Source organism: Struthio camelus, chromosome 3, assembly GCF_040807025.1.
Source record: "Struthio camelus isolate bStrCam1 chromosome 3, bStrCam1.hap1, whole genome shotgun sequence".
Classification (NCBI taxonomy): Eukaryota; Metazoa; Chordata; class Aves; order Struthioniformes; family Struthionidae; genus Struthio; species Struthio camelus.
The window spans coordinates 1,640,783-1,667,498 of NC_090944.1; the positions used below are offsets into that span (position 1 = coordinate 1,640,783).

General features: G+C 42.0%; 1 protein-coding gene across 3 annotated transcripts in view; it reads right to left on the reverse strand.

Annotated features, from left to right (window-relative positions):
- Nucleotides 1-26,716, reverse strand: part of ASXL2 (ASXL transcriptional regulator 2) — a 139,074-nt gene that overhangs the window by 105,629 nt on the left and 6,729 nt on the right. Inside the window, exons 1-2 of one of the 3 annotated variants that reach the window (XM_068936650.1) lie at nucleotides 25,088-25,228; nucleotides 23,948-24,089 (exon numbers count right to left, since the gene is read on the reverse strand). The exons of the other annotated variants lie outside the window; for them this stretch is intronic. Coding sequence (XP_068792751.1) covers nucleotides 23,948-23,974 — 27 coding nt within the window. The 5' untranslated portion in view covers nucleotides 23,975-24,089; nucleotides 25,088-25,228. Of the gene's footprint in view, nucleotides 1-23,947; nucleotides 24,090-25,087; nucleotides 25,229-26,716 lie in introns of those variants that run through there. 3 annotated transcript variants of the gene reach the window in all.

The following is a 26,716-nucleotide window of genomic DNA, read 5'->3' on the forward strand; positions in this document are numbered from 1 at the left end:
GTGCCCACACATGAGCAGCAAGGGGTAACAGTCCACCGGACAGATGAGCTCTACCAACTCCTGGATCAACATCCCGGATCCGAGCTCCTTCCAAGCAACACACCTTCCAAGACAGCAAGTCTGGTCAGCAGATGGGTGCCTCAGTCCCCCCACAGAAGGAAGTCTCCAGCCATTATCACCAGCTGCTTCTTCTTGGTGGCACCAGTTCTAACACAGATGAGAGGCATGGCCAGCCCAAAACTTGCCAGTCTGTCAGAAATCACTGCTCCTCTCTTGTTGCTAGAACCCTGTACTTGTATTCCAATCCAACATCTGCAGGCCGAGAAAGCCGCCTGGCTGCAAATAACCAAATATTTCCAGTCTTCAACACTGTGGGAGTCTCCACTCACTCACACTTGAAGGTAGCTTTTGATCATCTTTCCTTCTGAGTAATGTGGGGCTTGGGCTGCTGCCCTGCAGCATCTCTTCAAATAACCAGTTAATCTCCCATTTGTTCTCCCTAATGCTGCACAGCCTGCTCACCTCCACCTGCAGACTGTTCACCTCACAACTCAAGCACAGCATACCTCCCACAGGTGAGGATGCTGTTATCTTCAGCCCTGGCCTCCAGGGAGGAGCTCCAGGCATGGTAACACCCTCCTTCAGACATACTGTCTGGGACAAGGCCTCTCACGCACTGGGGGGGCCTGAGGGGAACGTTGTTTCAGCCAGTGCAGGGACTGACATCCTATGGTATCTCCGCCGTTGGCGTGCCAGTTGTAGCAGTCACGTAGGAGACGCTTTCTCTTGTTCACCATGATGGTGTGAAAGGTCCTGGTATCAAGGCGAACTTTCTTTTGCAGATTACACCAAAGAGTGCAAGATAGGTCAGGAAGATGACAGATTAGAAAATAAAACTTTTGATTAGAGGAACTTGAGTAGTAAGGAGGGCCAAATTTTCTTCTCCTTGCCTGTAGTCATCTGCCTTCAGGAATAAGCATGGGTAGGTAGCTGTGCAACACCAGGCTCTAACAACAAATATGGCACTGAATGAAAGACTAATTCACAGGGTGACACAGCTGTGAGCACCCTCAAGGCTAGGTGACAGTAAGATCTGAGCTGCTTGTTTTCCCTTCCCAGTTTGAACGTGCTCTTTCTGAACAGAAAGCCTAAGAACAGATATCAACAGGATTGTTAAAAAAGCAACTGAGGAATACATTTCATCATACATTTCCTCTGCAAAAATCAAACTATGACCAGTTAGCTACAGTACAGCATCACCTATCAAGCATGGGTTTTACTGACTTAACTCAGATGAGATTCTGCTCAGATTTCTTAAAATGCTTATCAGTATCCTTGAAAGATTGCTTTTACTGTCAGATCACAGTGCAAACTGCAAGTTATTTTTCAAAGGATAGGATGTACAAGCCTACTCTCCATCGCAGCACCCAGAGCACAAGAACTTAGGAGGATATATACCTCTCAGGCAGGTTCTACGTACACAATTCTGTCATTTGGTTTGAGCCACTAAAGCAGTGCAGTGAGTTTGGGTACAGCAAAAATGGTGATCGATATGGCCTGTTCCCAAATGCACAAGAGAAGTGTTTGTTATTCTAAGTTAAACATTAATGTTGATTTCAAAATAATGCAAATCTGTAACTGAATAGACTTCCTTGGGAACAAACAAGTAGCCAAAAAGGCTGCTGGTTGGTGGGAGAGAAAACCAGGCTCCCAACTCCTAGATCATTCACTGACTTACCCCAATTGAAATGAGATGGATGAGAAACTTCATTTTGCCTCTCTCCCCACCCCACATACACCAATAAAGACTTTGAACTGAAAGATAGCTTGCAACCTTTAAGGTGCTGCTTTCCTTACCAAAAAGGGAAGGAAAAACACCCCACCTCTACTGAGGACAGACCTTTAAATGGTCTTTATAGACGTGATTGACATCATTCAGCTCCCAGAAGTAGAAACAAAACGCAAGGAAAGGAAGAGAGCCCGAAACAAGCTATTAGGGCACTGTAACAGTTTATGATGTGCTTGGAGAACAAGCGCACAGATGGCTGAAGTACTGCATGCAGTTGTGGCTCCTCCTCTATTCAAGGAGAGAAACACTGGCAAAGCACACAGAAGGGCAACAAGAATGATCAAAAAGAATGGAGTAACATTTGCACAAGAAACATTGAGGTCGACTTCTCCAGAATTCTTCAATCTCGAAAAAATAGGGTAAAAAGGTGCAACCATACCATGGGGTCCTCAAGAGAAGAAGCTTCCAGGAGAGATGGCTGATTTTCAAGGATCACTTCCAAACTCAAGAGGAGTCCACCCAGACATGCACAAAGTTGAGCAAGACTGGCAGGAGGCCTGTGTGGGTGAACAAGGAGCTCCTGACTAAACTCAACCACAAAAAGAAAGCATACAAGAGGTGGAAAGAGGGACTGGTGTCTTGGGAGGAACATAGAGATGCTGTCCAAGCATGCAGGGATGGGATTAGGAAAGCCAAAGCCCACCTGGGGTTGAATCTTGCAAGGGTTGTGAAGGGAAACAAAAAGGGCTCCTACAGGTATATCAGCAGCAAAAGGAAGTTTAGGGAAAATGTGAGGCAGCTGCTGAATGGAGCAGAGGATCTGGTGACAGGGGACACAGAAGGCAGAGAAAAATCAATATATTCCTTGCCTCTGTTTTTACTGGTAAGATTCTCCTCAGAAATCCGAGGCCCCTGAGACAAGTGGCAAGTCTGAAGCAATGAAGACCTACCTTCAGTAGAAGGGGATCCCATTGGGGGACATTTAAACAAACTGAACATACACAAGTCCAAGGAACCTGATGGACTTACCCTTGAGTGCTGAAGAAGCTGGCTGATGTCATGGCAAGGCCACTTAATTATTTTTGAAAGATCAGGGCAATTGGGAGAGGTTCCTGAGGACTGGGCAAGAGTGTTACGTTACTCCTATCATCCAGAGGGGCAAGAAGCAGGACCTGGGGAACTACAGGCTGCTCAGCCTCACCTCAATCCCTAGAAAGGTGATGGAGCAAGTAATCCTGGAAACTATTTCCAAACATACGAAGGCCACAAAGGTGATTGAGAGGAGTCAATGAAAACAAAAACCATGCCTGACCAACCTAGTAGCCTTCTACAATGAAATGACTAGCTGGGTGGATGAGGGGAGAGCAGAAGACATAGTTTACCTGGACTTTAGCAAAGCTTTTGAAACCGTCTCCCATAACATCCTCATGAATAAATTGGTAAAGTGCAGGCTAGATAAATGGACTCTGAGGTAGACTGAAAACTGGCTGATCTGTCAGGCTCAGAGGGGTTGTGATTGGCAGCACAAAGTCCAGATGGAGGCCAGTCACTAGCAGTGTCCCCCAAGGGTCAATATTGGGTCCAGTACTGTTTAACATCTCTATTAATAACCTGGATGATGGGACAGAGTGCACCTTCAGCAAGTTTGCTGATGTTACAAAACTTGAGGCAGTGGTTGATACACCAGATGGTTGCGCTGCCATTCAGAGGGACATTGACAGGCTGGAGTGATGGGCAGAGAGAAACCTCATGAAGTTTAACAAAAAGAAAGACAAAGTCTTGCTTCTGGGAAGGAATAACCCCATGCACCAGGACAGGCTGAATGCCAATCAACTGGAAAGTAGCTCTGCAGGGAACCACGTCGGGGCCCCGGTGGACAAAAAAGCTGACCATGAGCCAGCAATGTGCCCATGTTGCAAAGAAACCCAACAGCATCCTGGGCTGCATTAAGCAGAGCACTGCCAGCAGGTTGAGGGAGGTGATCCTGCCCCTCTACTCAGCACTCGTGGGGTCATATCTGGGGTGCTGTCTTCAGTTCTGGGCTCTCTAGTGTAAGAAAGATATGGACATGCTGGGCTGAGTCCAGTGAAGGGTCACAAAGATGATTAAGGGCCTGAAGCATCTGTCATATGAGGAGAGGCTGAGAGCTGGGACTGTTCAGCCCGGAGAAGAAGGTGCAGGGAGGTCTTACCAATGTGTATAAATACCTGAAGGGTTAGGAAGTAAAGAAAACAGAGCCAGATTCTTCTCAGTGATGCCCAGTGGTGAGACAAGAGGCAACAGGCACAAACTGAAATTCTGCCTAAGCATTAAAATAAGCTTTTTTTACTGTGAGGGTGATCAAACACTGGAACTGGTTGCCTAGCGCAGTTGTGGAGTTCCCACCCCTGGACTGGGCAACATCCCAAGCAACCTGCTCTGGCTGGCCCTACTTTTAGCAGGGGGGTTGAACTAGATGATCCGGAGGTCTCTGCCAACTTACACTCTTCTGGAATTCTGTGTTTCTGTGATACAGACCTTCCTCAAGTAATGAAAAGAAGCTGATATAGTAAATCTCTGTCCCGTATTGACTATCTCTATCTACATTCCACACACTTGCCAGTATATTTCACAAACCAAGCTGTGACTATAGCTCCCATGCTATTGTGAATGCTAAACATTACATGGCTTTAAAAAAAAGGATGCCAAACATACAAAAGCAACACCTTTGGTTCGGGACGTCAAATACATCTGGGACAACACTGGGGGGAGGGAAGGGGGGAAAAAAATAGGAAAAAGAAAAAATCACTTCACGCTTGCTCCCCCTCCCCGCAAGGGATAGGAGGAGATGATTAGACAATTCAGACATCTTTAAAGTGATGCAAACAGCCTTCAGACAGTAACTATGGAAGTAGTGATCCATGTAATTAACCATGCAGCAAGGAAGGAAGAGATCAGAGGATCTCGGTCTGCTCCACTTAAGTTCTTAAGATTACTGAAAACATAGGGAGGAAGGAGAAAAGGACACAAAAGGAGGAGGATACCAAAGGGAAAAATATTGAAAAAGCTTTGCGTACTCATGTTGCCCTCACTGTCTCAAAAATCTGGAAAAAAATAGTACATGAAATTGCAGGTCTCAGAGTAAAAATAAAGCCAGGTATGATAAAAGATCAAAAAAAAAAAAAAAGCCAGGTATGGGAAAAGATACAAATAGCAAGTTTTAGGAATGCTAGTCTGACTGGCTACTTGTGACTTTTATATGTAAGGCATAAGTGGAAAAAATGTCCCTTTGATCCACTACTCCTATGCCAAAAAAGCAAGCTTTGAAAATCCTTTTATCATCTGCAAATTCAAGGAAACATCTAGCAAGAAGAAAAACAAAACACAGCAATTATTGCAGAAGCATGAACAAGAACACAGTTCTTCCTCAAAAGACTTGGATCACTGAATACATTTTAATCCATGAACACCAAGCAATTAGGTATGGTTTAAATAGAACAAAGTCACAGGAATGGTCCAAGATTTGGGAAACGTGCCCGATGCTTGAACTCAGTCTAGACAACCTCATCTTGAAAAACAATTTTTCTGGCTGAGCAGCCATGGCTTCTTCCAATAGAAGAAAGTTTACACTAGAATTTAAAGACTGGATTACAGTGGCCAAACATTTCCCAGAAACCTCAAAGCACACACGTCTCAGGCAGCCTGATCCCCAGCCAGATGTAAGGACAACCCAGGAATCAACAGTTCAGTCAACCCACCCCAGAGGACGGTCAGGGGAGTCGGTGAGTTGCCTTTGGCAACTCCAGTTCAGATTGTTGGTCTTGTCCAAGAACAGGTAGCCTCCCTATCAAATAATTTTAAATAGCATGCCAAACTTTGCAAACATCTCACATACTGGTCATGAACACTTAAACCTGCATGAGCCATGCTATAGCAAGAACTGCTTCATATTTAGAAAAATAAACAGAGACTGGGACACTTCTATCCGTAGCTGCCTTAAGGAAGAGGCACAGAGGCCAGGAACAACCTATCTGCCAGGGAGCCGGAGGGCCGCTCGGTGGCCATGCCAAGCCACTGTATTTTTGCTAGCTGCAGCCAATCCTGCACTGCAGGATCCCAGTTTCCTGTACTGGTACAACCACCACAGGCAAGAGCCATGGAACTACCAGCTTTGTCTGCTCAGCACCAAGATTAGTTTGCAGTATCCTGACAACACCGGGCATGTCACGCTCTTTGAGAAACAAGTGTTTTACTATAGTTCTTAAGTCTCAGCCTACCGAGACAAGCAAAGCAGTTCACTTCTTGAGATGCAGTAATAACTACGCACTGCTTTACATGCCAGTTCAGAAGAACCAGGTGCAAAGAGCTTAAAGCAACTCTCCTAAAAAAACTCCCTCTCCTGTTCCTTTAATGCCATGTTAGATCTTTTATTTATAAGCCTTTGTTTACTCACTGCATATTAAAAAAAAAAAAAAATGTAGCAACTACTCATCTGCCACACAACTGAATTTGCAAAAAGAGATTTCATTCAACATTAGCCGAGACCAAGCAAGAACAAATTAGCAAAAGTCACCACTGGATAAATGAAGAAACAAAACAAAACAAACAAAAAGCAGCACTGCCCCAACCCCTCAGTACTTGAACCTAGCTAGTAATACTTAAAAGTGTCAACGTTCACTATAGGTAAAGTTGTACGCTTCAGAGCGTGCCGCTGATGCTCAAATTTTGCAGACTCAGGTGCTCAGATACTCTAGTTGGTTCATCATCAACAAAAACAGTTAAAAGATTTCACGGCTTTATAGTATATATTGCACCGCACACTCAACCTGCCCTGCTTTCTGCAAAGCTTTCCAAAAAAAATAATAAAAAACAACCACCCCGGGGTCATCAGAAAAGACATTCCTTAATTTCACATCTTGCAAAAGATGCAGCTTTCTTATAGCATTTATAGTGTGAAAAACTTGTTCATGCCACCTGCAATTAAAGCATTACATTTAAGAAGCAAGGTAAGCCAGAAAAGAGAAAGAATTCCCTTCAAGTACCGGTTTACCCCAATGAAACACAAAATCCTGAATAAAATGCATGATGAATCTCTGGTCTTCAAAGCACTCTACTTCTTCAAATTCCCCAGGTATCACCAATTTACTGAGGGGAAGAGCATATCATACCTCAGAGTAAACAATAATGCATTTTACCCATTTCCACAGAACAAAGAAGCAAGCTTGTAATTGCATCAAAACGGTTGAAGCACATTTGACACATGCTTCTTCACCTAAGGGAAGAAAAGTGACAGCCTATTTAGGCTTAACAGAAACAGACCGTGAGCAATGGAATAAGAGCATTCTTGCCACTGCATAAAATCCTTGTATCACAAGGACACAAGGAGAACAAGGTTGGACTGGGCCATACGATAAAAACATGGAAACACCTCAGTTTCATCTGAAGATGTTTTAAGGCAAGAGATACTACAAAACGAAAGGAAATTTGACAGCAGAAATTTCAAGACTCCTACCTCTCGCTATGGTTTTGCTGAACTCAAGCTCAAAGTCCATATTCTACTTCAAGGTTCTGGGCTGGGCAATTACTAGAAAATTCAAGGGAACACTACTGCCCTTGGCTGTGCTGCCTACCATCGCTCCTGTCTGAGAAAGCGATGCAGAAGTCTGAAGCATCAGGACTCCTGACGCCTATAAAGCTGCATTTCCAGCATCTCCCTGTTTTACAAGAATTTTCCCATAAGCAAGTGTCCTCCTAAGCTTGCAGGAAAGACTTACGCCATGGATCTGACCGCTACGGCCCAAAAACCGTTCAAGTCAGTCATGAGGATATCTCAGTTTCCATAAATCAAGTAATTTAGAGGTGAATTCTTCAGTTCTGCTAATACACTTAACTCAAGGTACACTCCCACATCAAGTATATTATTTTATTTTATACCGGAAGATACCAGACTTGAGGGCAATAGAGCACTCCCAAGCACCTGTTTGGGAGCAGTTAGGTGCTCACATACTGACTGCCGCTCGCTCCGGTGAGTAGTCTCACCGTTCCCCGTTCTGCAACCTGCTCCGCGTGCAACGCTTGCTCCGGCGACCACGCAGGAGCAAGGCAGGCTGAGGTGAAGATCCCTGTGTTGACAGACCTGGGTCCCAATCAGCAGGCATGGAGAAGGAGAAAGGATGGAGGTCAGGATGAGGTTGAGAGTGCAGGAAAAAGGGGAAGATGCAGGCACACGTCCTCGCACAAAGGGCCTGGCCCCCGGTTGGGAGCAGCTGCCACCTCAGCTGATGGGACCTGGGGTGCCTGCCAGGATTCGTGGGGACCAGCCGTAACGCCTTCAGCAAAGCTGCAAAGCCTAGCACCGCACCATGGGACTACGGGACAGACACGATCAAAATCAAAATATAATAGAGGTTTACAAGAATCAGTGTATTGATCCATCAACATGAAGTACAAGTAGGAGGAATTTAAAATTAAAAAACAAAAACAAATACACACTTCCTCGGGGTTTTGCTGCTTTGGGGGTATATGGCATGCTTTTTCCAGCATTGTTAACCCCCAAACCAAAACAATCAGCTAATTGAAGCTTTCACCTTATTTCTAGAAAGCTTTTTAGATAAAAGTGACCAAAAAAATCTAATTCTAAACCCAGCGTAAAAGCAGCCTGTTCTCAGTGGGAACCCTTCGAGCTACAGCAATTCTTATGCACTATGCTAGCCTAGCCACAAGATAACTCACCCTTCCAAACCAAGGGAGCCTAAGACTGAACAAAGCAGATGTCTGAACACATACCAAACATTTTTGGTACTGGCCTCTGGTACAGCCAACTTTTAATGCTGAAAATACACCAAATACTTTTCCACATGTCACTGAACCAAAGCAACCATAGGGCCAGTGCCTACTAACAGTGCTATTTAAATCAGTGCAGTCAAGAGAAATGTACACGCAAGATGCTGGTACTTCTGCAAAAAGTGGGATATTTAACTCCTCTGAACTCCTCCCAAATCTCTCCAGTGAGTAGGTATCTTTGGTTAAAGAGTTAACCTGTTACGACATCTTTTTGTACCTAACTACTAGAACTGGAAAACTTTCTGGTCTAGCATTTTCTTCAATTCTTTAACAGAAGAGGAAGGAAATCATAGGAAGAGAATCCTAAAACAAAGCAGCATAAGAGCAAGACAAAGGGCTACAATAACTGAAAACCGCTTAGGAGGAAAACAATGAGAACCTCAACTCTTACACCTTTGCGTTTAGTCTACAGTTACTAAAAAAAAAAAATATATATAAGGGTAAGGGTGTTACTTGGACAAGCAATTAGAAGTTGAAGATTCAACCTTAGCTTAGGAGGGATCTCCACATGCATAATTTCATCTAGATTCTTTCTAAAAAGGTGCAAATTAGATTTACGCTTCCTTACGTCCTTCATTTTCTGACAGCTTTTCACCCCTCCCAGAGTATGGGAATTAACTAAGCGCTCCACTGCTCTTCCTCTTCCCAGCTCCACCTGCTTTCAGCTCTAATTGCTCAGCATATCAGTGGGGGGAAAAAAAAAATCTGATTAGTGAGATTTCCATTTAGGAAAGTTGGACCATCACGTAGCCACTAAAGCTCTGCTCTCATGAGATTCCAAATACGCCACGTAACAACCCAAATAGTACTGAGCTGTCAGGAATCAGGTACTTCCTTCCAGTGAAATACTGGAATACATCACTTGCCTGTATATCCTTGAACATTACTGCTAATAGATCCTTCTCAAATATTTACCCCCATGTGATCATAAAAAAAAAAATCATTATCTGCTTCCAAGAATAATTAAGCATCCTTTTGCATGCACTGCTTGTGAAACATCACACTCGCAAAACAAAACTTCATGAAAGTGCCCTCTGCATATTCAGCTGACCTCCACTGACTGAAGGCAGGTGCCAAACACAAGTAAGCTTCAGACTCAAAGCACACCCATACAACATGGCCTCGCTTCCCCTGGCGCGGGATTCCAGCAGAGGGGAGGATGGAAGAATAATTTAACTCTAACACAGGCAACCAAGTCTACTTGACACAGTAAGTAAGACAGGATCTCCATCTCTAAAGTATTCCTGGAATAAGGAGATCTCTTTGGCTGAAAACGCTTCAATGTACTGGCAACAGCTCGGGCCTCTGTACCAAACCACAGATACATACAGGAAGAGATGCATCTTCTTGCCCTCCCAACACTGTTGGTTATCTCCTTGGGAAACCCTAACGTTCTGGTCTTCTACCTGCTTTGGGCCCGACTTCTGCCCCTGTAGCCAAAGTGCGGGTCTTAGGTTTCTTGTAGGCTCTCTGGAGCAGATCAGAAAGATGATGTTACAAGCTTGTCAAACATCCCTGTGAAGACTATGTGCCTTTACAACCCAAAGAGCTGCTACTACTCCTTTGCCTGACACGTACTATATTTCATGGCTTATTTCATTCAAACCAGGAGTGCAGTTGCAGACAATGCAATAGTAGTTGTTACTAATCCTACCAGGGTGCCTAATGGGAGGCAAAGGGGTGGGGGAGTGGAATATAATGTTTCAAGGTACGCACCCCATTTCTATTCATATCACCTCTTACCTTTACAAGGGAAAGCTCAAGACAGTCAGAGAATATCTAGCAAGGTCCAAGTGGGAAGTCCGGCCAAACATGATGCATTAGCCAATGCTTACATCTATTTCATTGTGGTGCATCATTTGCAAAGAGTTCTGTTAAGTAGCTATATTCCCATGTCAGTACTCTTGCATTATTATTTTCAGCAGTTCAAGTGAAACCTTCTAAAACAGTTATCACCCAAATCCACATAAATCTGCTCCAGAGTACCACAGTACCACAATTTCACAGTCAAGACGGAGAAACTTGCCAGAGACCTTTTTTCTGAGGCCAATTATCCATTCGCTCGTCTCTAAAGCCACTGGATTGTAATTAGGCTAAACCAGACGCAGAAGCAACCTATGATTCCTAATTACCTGTTACTTGTTTCACATTACAAAACCCTCAATTTTAAAAAGACCAGAACCTGACCTTCACCTGCCAGCACGAACAGCAGAGCAGAAAAAGCAATTCTGACAAAGCCATTTCAGTGTCATCTGTCAGCAAGTTTTCCCATGTCTTTTAATATCCTCACTGCCTTGGCCTAGCTATTCGCGTTTCTTCAAAGTTCCAAGAATATTCTTCGTTAGGCTCAGTTTTCAACACTCTTCCATATGAAAAAGTTCTACAGTTCTCATTAGGATCTGATATTTTACAGGAGAAAACAGTAACATTGATATGGGCGCTATTAGTTCTTCTGAAACTTAAGTTTCATTGAAACAGCATGTCCATTTTCTCCAAGTATCACACAACCAAGTTACCTGCATATCTCCATTACACTTCTATCTTTCCATCTTTAAATATCAAAATGAAAAAGCTAATTGCAGACTAAAATATACTCTTAGAAACTATGAGCCTGGAAACAAAGCTTCTGCTGGAAAAAAAAAAAAAACCACACATTAGTGGAAGCGTTTAGATTACATTAGGACTGAGTTCCTCCCAGTTAGTTTCAACTCCAAGTCTTTGGGAAATTTAACAACTGTTGAAGAAAACCCAGTACTCAGCGTTGACTACTCGACCAAAAAGGATGAGCGTTATGACAAGGAATCTGCTCCACTCATCACATGGAATGAATACACATTTTCATTCACAGGTACTAAGGTTTAAGACTAGTTAATAGCTTCAGCCTATTCTCAATGCACCAAATTAGCATGCACCTCACTGCAACGCGGTTACCCCATCGGCAAGCAGGATCCTTAGAAGGCTGCAATGAATCATTCATGACTGCAGGAACTAAAGCCCTTGTTAAGTATATAAAAATACACCCCCTCCCCCCCCAGACCTGTCCAGCATGAATGACTCTCACTAGGTGATAATATTAAGTGTTTTTTCCCTTTATAACTCATCCTTTGACCGAAATAAGATTTAGCCTTAATTTAAGTAGGCTCTAAGTGACTGTTCAGAGTAAACTCTGCTCAAACAACTATCATAGTATTTAATGCCACTATTCAAAACTAAGTAGGATAAAAGCCTCATGGCAACCTGTGTTTGACAACTTTTTTTTTTCTTTAAACAGCGATCTCTCAAGATTTGAGAGAGTAATGTTCTCCAAGATATGAAAGAAAACATCAATCCATGAATGTTTTCCACAAGCTTTGGTAAAAATGCACTTCTGAATCGTTGCTGCTGGTTATTCTTTTATATAAAGGAGAGATTAAAGTTGCCCATTCTAATGCTTTGAGTACAATAATTTCTCGTAACTTTGGGCTTCTTTCTGGTACTTCCTGGAAAGAGAATTTAAACTTCATAAAAGCCATGGAATCCATAACAGCTTGAAAAGTTATTAGCTTAGTCTGCTGTATGCTCTGAGTGGCCGTGTAGCAAAACCTGCCTATTATGTTGCATCTTAATCTCCTATCTGACATGATTTCTTACCTCTTGGCCATTCTTTTCTAGAAGGAGAACTCCAATTCCAGCTACAGAATTTGGAAATAGTAGCAAATTTCGTTAAACACAACTTCAGTAAGAAATGACCTTTATGCAATGCAAACGTTTTACAGAGAGAAACAGGTCAGCTATAAAAAAAGCAAACTGTATGTGAAATTCCTTTTCAGTCAGTCACTACAAACCAGCGCATTAGGCAGAGGCAGCATGCAAAATACTGTTTCATTACTGCCAGAATGAGAGAGAAACGAAGAGAGGGACTGAGAGGACTTGACCTACATTGCAGTATCTTTTCTACTCATCCAATTAACTAAATGCTATTCAAGGTTTTAACCAGAAATGAGGTCAAGAAGGAATGGACAACACGGTTATTAGAATCCAAGTGCCATTAAATACGCGGTTGCATCTAATCATTTTATACAGCATTTAAGACTGTAGTGTGTCATACCATTTTTAAATGTGTTTGACTAAACAGTAAAAAGAGGTAAGATTCCAGAGAATCGGGTTTTAGCTCAAGGGCTCAGTGGGGCAATTGCAAAACTCTGAGCTCAAACTGAACTTGAAGGAGGACAGCACGCTCCACTGCAGCGGCAGCTTCATGGAAGCTCACTGTTTGTTTCCGCTAAGAAATGCTCTGGAAGAGGTGAGGCAGAACCAGAATACAGGTATAAGATATTACATGTCACTACTCAGTAGAGATAGGAACCTGGCTCCAAAATTGTCTATTTCTGCAAACATTTCATTTCAAGGACACAGCCACGTGGAAACTGAACTACTGCTTCAAGTAAGTCGTTTTCATTTTTGTGAAAAACCCGTCCAACAGAAAGACAACGTGCGCTTCGCTTTCATGACCATCCTGAAGACTGCCGCGTGGTCCCTCCACACTTCCGAAATTCCCACACAGTTGCTTACCAAGCTTGGTTTTAACTAAAGAAAGAACAGTTTGAAAGGAAGCTTGAGAGGACTATATCGGCTTCAAACACTAGGACAAGTTTGATGTCTAATATAGATATCTGTGGGTAAAATCAACTGACCATGTCTACAAAACAGCTTAAAGCATTGTGACTTAGAGCTTACATACCTGGATTTAGAGAACAGCAAACAAACAAAAACAGCACTTATGAAGTGCGAGATTGAATGCAACATCTTCAGGCAATGTCAGGGGGATTAACACCCATAAAGAGAGATCCTCCGGATTCTCTCTCAACGCTTGAGAAGACTGAGAAGTTATACAGAAGTAATCTAAAAATGACATCAGAAGGTCATAATTCTTACGGAAGAGACAACAGAATCACTGAAACATAAGCCGTTAGGACATGATGTCCCACTGTCACCCCTACAGAACTAAAACGCACAGAAGAGCAGCTAAAATCATCTATATACACGTTTCTTAGAGAAAGCTCTAGCTTTATAGCTTTCCACTGCTATGGTGTCCATTCAATGGCTTTTGGGAAAAGTTGATACTTAACATCCTTCAACTCTCTTGTTGTGTCCTTAAGACTACTTAAAACTACTACCCTTCTGCTACCAGTTCAGGCTAGTATACTAGTACATTCTCTTGTCCCATTTAAGTCTTCTAAATAATCCTTTTTAACCAGCTGTTTGTTTTTTCTTATAAGGCTCTAATGATAACATGCCAACTACAACTGGAAAAGGTATAGGTTAGTCACTAACATAAATCAAAAATCTAAGTTCAGAAGTTACAGTACCTGTGGTTTCATTTTATGCTCTGTTCTTGATCCCATGGGTCAGGGACGCAAAGACTTCCTGAAGCGCATCCAGCTGGATGTTCTGGTCATCATGCACAACACAAGTGTTTGGAATTTGGATGTAAAATACTACAAAGTTGCCATTTTTACACATATAAGCCTTATCAAATATAGACGGACCTAAGCTCCAATAAGTGTTTGTTGGAAACAAAATTAAGCATTTCAGTTTTTGTAGTGGTGCCTCAATTGAGTTAGCGAAACGAGAGCTTGAGATAGTCAACAAAGCTCTCCCCCTACATAGCAGCAGTTCCTGACAAGAAAATAAACCATCACAGCATCAAAGCAAACACCAAACAGTTTACAGTCCAAGGAACATGTGTGTAGCAGTCCTACAAGGAAGTTTCAAAAATAAACAGTCTTCAGAAAGGCACCGTGTATAGGACAAAGACCTAACTTGCAGCTAGCTCTTGCTTCAATCAGGTAAGATACAGGCCTACTAGGAGTATTTTTCAGTATTTGTACACAAAAACACAGACATGTTAAAAATCAGTGTGACCAACTACCATAGAATCACAGAGTGGTTAAGTAAGGTTGGAAGGGACCTCTGGAGACCATCTAGTCCACCCCACCCTGCTCAAGCAGGGTCTTCTAGAGCATATTTCCCAGGATCACGTCCAGGCGGGTTTTGAATATCTCCAGCGAAGGAGACTCCACAACCTCTCTGGACAACCTGCTCCAGTGCTCAGTCACCCAAACTTCTATAAGTTATTTGATTTAACTTACTGCAAAGAAACTACATTTGCCTCAAGTGCCTGAATGCACTGTTAAAATGCCAAATTTCTGTGAGCTGATGAAGTGTCCATGCTGATGCTGAAGGATGGGCCTGCACCTTTGTCACATCTGCCTTCCTTCAGGCTGCATAAACGCTTGTGCTGACAAAGTGGCACAAGACTGGGGATCTAATCTAAGTTTAAAAAGAAACGAAAAGCCCTCTTTTAAAACAGATCAGTTTTATGATTCAGCTTGCCAAGCAACTTCAAGCACTCATGCAGCCATGGGAAGAAGCCAGTGCAAGGGCAGAGCCCTGCCCACACCTCTCACCCCGCAGCAGCAGCAGCCTCAACAGCTTGGAAACCTGTTTTTGACTTGCAAATATCACACAGGAGTAGGAAATCGGTAATCACATCTCTTGTGGGGGCCAGTCCAGAATCCTAGTGACAGGATTATCCTTCTCCTATTAAGGCAAGGACACAGTCCAAAAAGGATAAAGAAAAAAAGAAATCACAAAAGCACGTGTTACAGACGAAACGCAAGAGAGTGGCATACTGTAGCATTATGGATTTGTTAACGTTTATTTGGAATGCTATACTTCTCTTAAGGCTTTACCCCTTCAATGCAATAGGGTTTGGATTTGGGACCATTATTCAATATCTTATGCACACACTTGCAGGCTGTTTGTATACATCTAAAGAGTGTTCTACAAGTCAAAGCCACTGCACTTTTTTTGGCACAAGCACCTACAGTCTCACGTGCAGTGTAATGCTTAGAGTCAACATGTTCATTTTAAGGATGATCTGGAAAGATAGACTTGATTTGCACTGTTTCAGCCCTCCTATTTCAAGGAGCCCAAATAGCGGCCTTTTAACAGCAACACTGACAAAAGAAGATATATCATTTCTGTTGGAGACTTTATAAATGCCTCTTCAAGCAAGAGCTGTCTGCAGTCATGAACACCATGACATTAACAATACTTTAGGTGGTTTAAATGCATAAGCTTAACTGAAGTCACCATAACAAAGAGAGTTGAGTAATATTTATTACTAACAATGAGAAAAATCTCATCTGAAACACCAATTCAAAATTTCACTTGGTTCTAACAATTAAGCTTGAGATTCTTCTGGTCACCTGACTTTTAAACTATGCTACCTAGATTCTAAGATTCGTCCTCCAATACTAGAAACCAGGATATGATTACCTATCAGTTTTACCTAACGCTGATTACCTACCAGTGTTACCTAACAGTAAAGGAGTTATCTTTTTTTTTATCATCTTTTGTCCCTGCTGAAAAAAGGTTCTCTTACCCATTTCAGCTTCCGCATTAGTCAGAAAGCGGAAGTCAAGGTGCCTTGGGAGGTTCATTGCCTACTGACCTGAAGTCAGAACTAATGCTAGCTCACAACTGGCACTTGCGTTTGAAGAGCTGAAAGGTGAAGCTATCAGACGAAGCTATTTGTCTAGCTAATCTCCTGCTGTGAACGGTAATATTAACCTCTAAACAGAAGCACCTACAGCTCCTCACAGTCTTGTTCAAATATCATTTGATAGACCTTGAAATGTTACTATGAGAGAGGTGCTGAGTGACAAAAAGCAGCAGAAGATATACACGACTTGGGGCCATCACTCACTTTTATGTAACAGATGTAACAGAAGAGTAAGGCAGCTGCAGTCAAGGGTCTCAAACCAAGAATTGTTTTAAAGGCCAGTTCTTCTTCTTAAAGGTCAGACATGGCACTACTGGAGAGAGTTCAGCGGAGGGCTACAAAGATGATTAGGGGACTGGAGCACCTCTCCTATGAAGAAAGACTGCAAGAGCTGGGCCTGTTCAGCCTGGAGAAGAGAAGACTGAGAGGTGATCTCATCAATGCGTACAAGTATCTGAAGGGGGAGTGTCAAGAGGATGAGGCCAATCTCTTCTCCGTGGTGCCCAGCAACGGGACAAGAGGCAACGGGCACAAACTGAACCACAGGAAGTTCCATGTGAACATGAGGAAAAACTTCTTCACTGTGAGGGTGACAGAGCACTGGCACAGGTTGCCCAGAGAGGTAGCGGAGTCTCCTTCACTGGAGACATTCAAAACCCGTCTGGATGTGATCCTGGGCAACATGCTCTAGGTGACCCTGCTGGAGCAGGGGGTTGGACTAGATGATCTCCAGAGGTCCCTTCCAACCTCAAACCATTGTGATTCTTTCCAACTAGAGATCTAGCCAGCTCTAGAGCACAGACCATCTAGAGCATTATTTGCTCTCGGCATGAGAAGCTGGTCAGCATTTTACAGTTTGACAGGACTTCACATGATTGTTTTGTGAGTAATCTGATAGGTATCTTCTGGACATACAGAAGTAACCACCAAAACTGGACAGAAACAAAGACCAGCAAGAATTTTACAGAACTGTCAATGCACTTGACACCCCAGCTTCAGCTAAACCACCTCCCTTTCAGCCTCCACTACAAAGTCCATTATACTTTAGCCATTGCTGAAGAGTTTAATTAGCTTTCCACCCTGTTTTCTTGGGCATCTTAGCTTCCAGCTTTTTAAATATCCACAAAATGAGAAGATAAAGATATGACTCTGGAAGTTAGGGCTAACTAGAACAATCAGATTTCCCCATTCAAGTAACCATGGAAGATATAGGTAAATGACTTGAACAAGGCAGTTCTTTTGGAGGATATTATTTTTCCACATGCCTTCCCCTACAGCAAAGAGGAAACCTTAATGCTCATTCTTTCCTTTCAGCACTGGAAAGGATTCAGTGGTACAGAGCTCTAAAGTAGATATCAAGTCAAAGATAGCCAGGAAGCTTCAGCAGCTATGATGTTTGAAGCATCAAATAAAAGGTATTTGAATTACATGAGCTGCTTGCTCAAGAGAGCTATAATGTTTGCAGACAGCCACGTAAATAAAAATGGTCTATTACTGGAGTTAAGTGCTCATCCACAACTCAAAGCCATGTCAGAGAGATGCCACTTTGCTGCAGAATTTCCATTTCCATACCAAAAAGCTGAAGCCTCCAGTAAGGTAAGGTACCCTGCTCACATTTTCAGTGTAAGGAGAGCATGGAAAACCATTTCAGAAGCATCTCTGAAGAGGTACTCCAAGATCGAAGACAGCTATTGATAACACAATGGCTTCTAAAAGTATCTCCTCACATAGCTTTCAGGCTGTTAGTTATCTGTACTTCTTGAAGCATGAAGGGCCAAATGCAAAGATGCAGATTTTTTTAAATTTCAGCTAGTTTTCCAAAACATATGTTTATTTAGTGAAAGAAAACATACCCAAGTTCAAGCATGAACAAAATCTTCCTGATTAACAACAAATCCATTTCAATTCTGACTATATTTTTTGCAATTTTATTTTGCAAATTCTGACTATACTTCTGATATGAGCCACTTGTTATTTTCCTCAGCAAATCAGGTGTCCAGCCTTCTAACAAGAACCTCAGTTTGCAAGTTCAGACAGAAACAACTCACTGAATGCTCTGCTAGGAGCTGAGCAAATAGAGTCTGAAGATCTGTAGCTGCCTCTAAATTTTACACCAAAGCAAAAGAGACTTTACAAGTGATTGTGCGTAAATACTGGAGATTATCTAGCTCAGTGAGACTTTAATCTTGGTTGAAATGTTAAATCACACTGTTCTAAATGAAAGTAAGTACAGGTTTTCACATAACTGGCACCTAACCATTTTCATGTTTTCCGGTATATTAACCACTGAATGGTAATTGAAGTGATGTTATGGCAGTACCATGAAAGAAATACCAATTTGTTCATGACAGTAAGAAGATGATCCAGTCTTCAACTGGGGGAGTAAAGGAAGAACTGAATTCATTCTGAAGGGAAAACTTAAGAGGACAAAGACTGTGCCATTTTACTTCTATGACAAACTGCATAAGAAGGTATTTGCTTACCCTCTACCACCAAAACTAATATCCCCGCTACATAAAGATAAAATAGCTTACTTCTGGAAATATTGAAATTGAAGCTTATTCTTTAACAAGTGAGTGTACAAGAAAGCAGAACTACATTTATTACTGCAGACACTTTTAAAGAAGGAAGGACTACTACAGGAACTCCTTTCATCAGCTCACTTGGTCTTGCAGTGGATTTTTAGGAAGAAAGAAATGCTGAAGATGGATGCAAATTAAATACTGGTAACCAAAATGGACATAATACATATTGCTGTGCCTTTCAACATATCCGTACCACACATCAAGTACTTAACTGGAGCTGACTCTGGAAGAATCCCACGTAAAAGCCTCTGGACTGTCAAGATGACAACAGTTAGCCAGTTTCAACCCTTTACCTTGCTCTTTAAATTATTTTTGAGGAAGTTTCAAAAGCATTAGGAGTTGCAAGATAGATTTGCGGCAGTGTCCAAATCCAGGTGGGCTTGCTATGACTGGCTGGTGAAGCGCAGGCTCTGCAGGTCGGCGTTCCAGGTGACAGACCACACAGCAGTAACCAGTCCTCAGAAGAGGACACCTGCACCTTGGAATAGACACAGGCAGGAACAGGCCAGACGCTCAGTTCATCACCCCAGGCGTGCCATCTTCCCGAAGTGTTTGCTACCAAGGGATAACACTTCAGAATGGCTTCATGCTTACAAAATTCTTATTAAAAAAGTGACAGGCCATTTCTTTCAGTTTTCGATACGATTCTGCTGAAGCACCTACTCCCTGTCATTCTAGACTGCAAGAGCCACAGCTGCCAAGAATACTAGTCTACTGGACTGCTTAAGCAGCCACAAATCTCAAAAACGCTCAATTTGTGCATCATGTGGCAGAAAACACAAGGCGGGGGGGGGGGAAGAGAACAAGTGAGTTCTGTTGATCCCAAAGGATGACACAGTGGGACAGAGCATAGATGGAGCTCAAAAAAAAGCTTGTGAAGAGCAAAACTCCAAGCCATAAGAGGTAATGTTTATTGCTGTGTCTTATAGAAGACTTAAGAGTGAATTCAAATCTCCCCTCGTGGAAAGCGGGGAAGGGAACCTTTTCTAGCAAAAGGCTGGCTGCAGAACTTGTTGGATAGGGAAATAAAGAAGTGATCTTATCAAATGAAGTTTGGCATTCACAATCCTGTAAAACATGAGCAAGTCCGCCCAAACTCCAGTACAGCCGGCACAGTTACTCGAAGGAAAGGCAGACCTAATGTGTGTAACACCATTAACAACAGTTTTCGGACAACATGTAGACACCAGCAACAGTATTAAACTATTATGTGGTCTCGAAAACAAACTTTTATTCCGGAAATTCAGCTCCTGCCCCATAAAAGTCGCATCAGGGAAATGAATGCTGTAGGACTCCTTGGTTGGAACTTGCCAATGGTCATAGTTTGTCCTGAAGTGAACAAAATCACCATTTAAATGAGACTTCCTTTGGATATTCCTATATAGAACTACCGTAGAATTACATAAAACCAAAGTATTGTCCATCTATGAGGCAAAGGTTATGCTTACTTCATAGTGTTACGTATACTAGGTACAGTAGTCACACACACTTAAGCTCTGACTCTCTGGTTCTTTCAGTTGAAGCTTACCTGTACTGCAGGCACCAGAGAGCTGGCAAACAGATCTTAATCCAGTTGCTACTCAACTGCATGTCAGCTTTTATGTTTTTTGCCATTGGCGTATATAAAAATTCTTCTTTAAGTAGGTGGGCATTCATACAAGTCAAAGTTCAGATAACCTAGCTGCCTGAATAATTTCATACACATTTTTTGAAGCTGCAGCGTTTACAGGTATAGACATGATTTTAGCTAGGCAAATAAGAAATCCCCACTAATTGAGAAAGATCAGGAGGTTACTCATGTAGGTTTACAATCGCACCATCCACTAAAGAGCTAAACACCTAACTAGTACAAAATTAGATTCCATTTCAGTATTAAAAAATAGCCAGGTCCTAAATAATTGCCTCAAGAGAGCTGTCATTTCTCCTAACAGGCAAATGGAATAAGATCACAGTCATATTACTACGCACAAATACATTATATTATGGCTATCATATACAACACTTCGGTACTTAAGTACTTCTGCATGAGATAGCAATCTGAACCACATTTAGTACCACAAAGCATACGAATTGCCCTAAAAGTATGGAAAGAAGAACGAAACTGTGGGTGGTTAAGTTTTACCTGCAGCCACCAAATCCTAGATTATTTATATATTAGAGTTCTAACCATTAAAATGGGGACCTTTGGTACACATCTCTTATCCAAAGTATCACCAGAAAACAGGATTAAAATCTTTTATATTGACCATTCCCCCTAATTTGTTATGATCCATGAACTTGCTGATTGAGTATCCAGTGCCACTGCCCAAGTAATTAATAAAGGTGTTAAACAATATCAGCCTCAATATCAAAACCTGAGGAATGCAGCTGTCAGTTGAACTTGCGTAGCTGATCATAACCCTTTGTGCCTGGCTGTCCAGCTAGTTTTTCCATCAACCTTATAGCTTGCTCATCTAGTTGATATCCCACCAACTTGGTTATAAGGATACTATAGGAAATCACACCAAAAGCCTGCCTGAAGCCAAGGTAAATAACATCCACTTTTCTCACCTCATCCAAAGAACCAGTCATCTCAGAGTGTTCAGTTTAGGCACAATTTGCCTTTGGTGAATTCATACTGGCTGACCCCAGTCACATTTTTCTCCTTCATGTGTCTAGAAGGAGCTGCAAGGAGCATTTGCTCCATCAGCTTCCCAGGGACTGAGGTAAGGCTGACCAATCCCTATTTCCCCAAAATCTCCTTCTTGCCTTTCTTGAAGGAGGGCAGCACACTTCCTGATGACTGGAAGAGGGAAACTTTCCCCGCTCACCGCAGCCTTTAAAGATGATAGGGAATCATCTTGCAATGATGCTAGCCAGTTCCTTCAGCACCCCAAGGGGAATCTCTTGGGTACAGGGAAAAAGCAAGAAACATTTCTTTCTGGCTTGAAACGGGCCTAAATACTTAGCACTAATCTGTATGTAATAGGGCCGTTTTGGGGCTGGATTGACATTCTCTGATTATCCAGCATCCTGCCTTCAACATTGGAGAAAAGCAGATTCCAAGGTGAGATTACAGGAGCAGAAAGCATGAAATGATACTTTCCAGGATGCTCTCCCTTTCTGCAACAGCATGCTATTAGAGACTTGGAGAATGAGGGAGAGTTCCAGGTATTCAGTAACCCGAAAAAGATTGCCACAAGCCCATGTAAATCTTTCGCATCCACAACACCCTGTAAAAGGAAGTTCCACAGTTTACATCTCCTCCTGTGTTGTCTAAACATGAAGCTAGCAGGTGGCATTTGACACACCTTGGCTTTTACACTGAAAAAGTGTAAAATCATTGGAGGGTTTTTTTTTTTTTTTTTTGACTTGATGATCTTACTGCAACCGGTAAGAAGAGATAAGCTTACATATCCCGTCCTCTTAAACTTTCTTCTTCACACAACTCCACCCACACCAGTCATACTTCTCTACTTGTACACAAAGAATAAGGAGTTTTATAGTATCAGCAGAACGTAAAAGCTGTGAGCATAGTTACTTGTCTAATTTTTCACATTTTATTTTAAAGGTCATCAGTAACAACAGTGGAAGTTTATTTTCAATATATTCTATTAAAGCTCCCTCATTATGGAGAAAATGAGTTTTAGAAGATTCCACAGTTCGTAGCAGCAATGACATTTTAGAGAGACGGGCAAAATTAAACAAAGTGGCTTGACTGTTCTTGGCCCTCCAACAACAGTACAATCAAACTAACCACATAATTGGAGAACTTGACAACCATACAAAAAAGATGCATAGGTCAAGCAGCAGCTTCTTTTTATTAATATGGTATGCTTTAACAAGCATTGTAGGCAACAGATGCACATGCAAAATTGAATCTAAAAGCCACAGTATAACCTTCAGTTTGGCATATTTGGGCAGTAAAACCCACCTGTTAAGTTGACATTATTGTTTTAGCTCGGATCAAGAGAAAACTCATCATGTGAATCTCCCAAATTTCCTCCACTTACTATGCTCGAGTTCACTTTCTATAGGAGCAAGGGTAAAAAGCAGATTCCTTTCAGATGAAACTAAAAGTGCACCCTGCAGTTTAGAGGGCATCCAATATGTAAGTCATTAGTAAAAGTTCAGTCCCCCACCTGGGTCTACTCCCTGGACCAGGCTAGAGCTACTGGGAAGCAAAACCCTGCAGCATACGTAGCGCTGATGTTCACTCCTCCACATCGGCCCTTTCCCCTCCACCGAGCAGGGGAAATGCCATGCTACTTGCTAATGCAAACAGTAGCTGATGCACAAAAAATGCAGACAGTGAAACACAGGTTTTAAAGACAAAATGGATTTGCATGATAGTATCCAACTGCATTTTAGGAAATGCTTATTCTTTCATTTAAGATACTGAACAACATGCTGGTTACTACACAGCGCTTAGTTTCAATTTAACCGCCTTCTGGAGGGGCTACAAAGACTACATCTGGGGGAAAAACACCCTGGTTTTTGTTCTCCAACATTCTCACCGGAAAAGACTTGCACAAATGAATGCTTGAGAACTTGTAAGTCTACATCGCTCAACTGATGAGGAAGGAGATCATAATTTTTTTGCAAAGAAGCCATTTCAACACTCTTGCAGCTTTAGATACCAGCTCACTCAAGGAAGTCTGCATGTATCTTTTAGAGCCTTCTGTACTTGAATAAAAAGGTTAAAGAATGGAGATAGAGGAAAAAATATTACCCAATCTCCTCATAAAAACAGTGTTTAAACTGCATTTGTTGTTTTAAATAAGAACAGAAGGAAAGAAAATATTTTCAAGATCCTGAAGCATCATTTGTGTTTTTACATCTCATTATGAACACTGAAAGAGACCCTTTTCTTCTGAATAAAGCAAAAAACTAACTGGATTCAATTATATTCCAAAAAACCTCAGGAAGTCTCACTAATGACATCTTCAGGAAAATATGTTTCTTCTTGAAACCTAGGAAAAAAAAAAAGCTTGCACTGAATATAAGGCATTTTTGAAGAAATTTACCACTAGTTCCATTATCTTGTCAGTTTTCCTCCAAAAAAGCTTCAAGATATTTTAATAGTATTGCTCGACTTTGATTTTTGCACAGAAATTTTTACAGTTCCTGAACATGCTCCCTCAGGACAGAGGGTCCCAGGCAGAAGAGCGTCAAGAACATACCACTTATTCTACTGACTCACAAAACGAGGTGAACACTTACCCAACCTTCTGATTCCGAATTTGCCATAACATGTCCCAGCGCTGGCCCTCACACCTTCCCCGCTGCTGGGGAGTCCCCTGCCAGGCACAGGTAGGCTGCGTTTCCTCTTCCTCTGCGTTGTGCTAGCGTGTCTGTCCCCGGTCTGCTCAGCGCAGGAGGGAAATCACACGTGTGCATTGTGCCGAGTGTTATAATGTTTTGCTCAAGACAGACCAAGTACCCCCCCATCCCCCAAAGTAAGAGCCAGCCCTGTCATGCATCTTAAAAAGCAAACAAAAATATAGTTGGACTAATGACAATATAAAATTAACTGCATCTTAGCACAGCTTTGTGTTGTTGTCCTCTCCATAGCTCGCTCACAAAGCCAACAAACTTATGGACTTCTGGCCAGGGCAAGCACAACTGCACTCTAAAGCAGTTAGTACGTGTTCCCCTACAACTCACAGGGATTTTGACACCTTCAAGTCATTAAAGTCCCCAGCAGGAACACACACTTTGACCTGGAAATTAATTTTTAAAACGACAGACACAGATTTGGGTTACTTTGATTACTTTTGATTACTTTGGAAGAATGACAGATTCTGTAGTCTCCTAGCTTCACTAGAGCAATTAAAGTAGGTTATTCTTCCACCTCAACCTTTCCAAATTCTATTGCCATGTCAGATTTTTTTTTTTTTTTAAATCACCCTTTGGGAAAACTCGTCTATTTTTTGGATTCCCAAGAGGTGTTTAGAGTAACTTTCAGTTCACTAAAAATTCTAGCATCCAGAAGAATTCATAGCAGAGGATACTAGCCACACTGGATCAAAATACAGTTTGTATTTGCAGAGCAATTGCTGACTGTGCAGGAAGGTCTTAAAAAAAATAAAGACTTGAAAAAAATTCAAGAAGAATACAGCTAAGTGCTACACTCAACAAGAGATAAATATGACTATATAATGAAGAAAACTGCAATTCTTTATTAGCCTCTGACAAGGCAAATAGGCTTTTGTTCTACCTTGTGCAGCCACAAGTCTATGTCTATAGAAACATTGCCCTGGTATTTTCCTAGCCAGCAGACTCATAAATTAAGCATGCGACAGAAGTGATGCAACATAGATGGGCTGGTCACTGGGCCGACGGCTTTCAACTGCTCTATACCTGTCCCACAGAAGTCCCTGCAAAAACATTTCACAGATGTAACTGAATTAAGCCACAGCTTCTTGTCCTCAGTCTTCTGTGAAACAGGTCTTGTATCTGGAGATCGATTTAAGATGGGAAAGCAAGCGATGATTATGCCTAAGGGATTCTAAAAGAAATACACATTACACAACAAACCTTAGCTGCTTCGACTATCAGCTCGACTTGCAAGTTTTGTTCAATCATTTAACTTTCTACCAAGCTACCTCATTGAAAAGTGAAATGCTAGCTCTCAAATTCAACAGGAAGGGCCCCGTGTTTCACGTCATCCTCCCGATTTGTTCCATTTGATTTCTTCCGCTCAGCAGTCCTTCAGAGATTTGATCACTCCACTTCAGGCATCACTTGCCTTTTGTACTCAACTAAACTAAGTACTACTTCTGTCTGAAAAAAGTCTGCAAGCACAATTCAACTCTGCTGACCTATAAATTGAAAAGCTGTAGCTGGACACTTAAATAACTAGCAGCAGAAAATAACTGCACTGGCTACCAGGCTGATCAATCCCTTTTAGCCCGTCTCAAATTATTCTGAAAACACTGCCATTAATGTTTCACGGAATCCTCTGAACTTACATATATTTTTGCAGTAGTCTTTGAACCTTTGTATATTTTCAAACTTGAGTATAAAAGCAAGCAAATGGCTCATGCAGTCATAAGACAAGTGGGCAATTTCCTACAGTTCAGGTCCTTCCTTCCTCTCTTCTGCATATGCCTTTTAACAGCACGCAGGGACGAACAGCATCCCTCAATCCTTTACTCTAGTCTCTTACTCTATTACTTTGCAGAAGTTTGTACCTTGTCTTAATAAAGTCAGCTTGTAAAAACATGCCATTTGTTCTCTAATGAATAAGCTTTCTACTCGATTTTGCCTTTACTTTACTGCATTATCTTGTTTGACGTAGCACTTGAGCACCACATCGGATCACACGTGCTGCAGCACCAGTGTCAGAGGTGGCATGCCTTTCCACTTTATTTAAGTGGATAGAAGTGACCCATACAGGTCTCCACAGCAAGAGAGAAAGAGGCTTCATATCACAAGAGCTGCCACAAGAAGCAGCACAGCAATTTACAGTATAACGACAGCATTGATACTCAATGGACAGCTGTGTCTTCAAGGAATTCATTGCAACATGTTCATATTTATTTGCTTACCCAAATGCGCTCTCTCACTAAAATTCTTCACCCTCCACAGCCAAAAAAAAAAAAAAGTCAGTTTAACTCAACAGAAAATCAGCACAAAAAAGAAAAAAAGGTGCCAGTATCTTGATCTCATCAACAGGTAGCATGAAATTTTGCTTTTTCAGTTTTAGGATATCCTGGCCAAAGAGCATTTATAAAGAGACAGACTCCTGCGACAGCTCTCAGTCCGTATTCACTCAACTCCTAAGCCTCAATGTTTTGAAGCTGCACAGCAGAAAAATATTTTGTCAAGTCACACTTGGGGACTTCCCACGAAAAAACAAATACCAAATTTCTTCAAACTTGGCACATGACAGTGTATGCTTTCTCCACACACGAAGCACAAGGACGGCTTGTCTGTGGCTTACGTCCAGCAACAGCATTTCTTGCCCTGATTTAAGCAGGCCGCTAA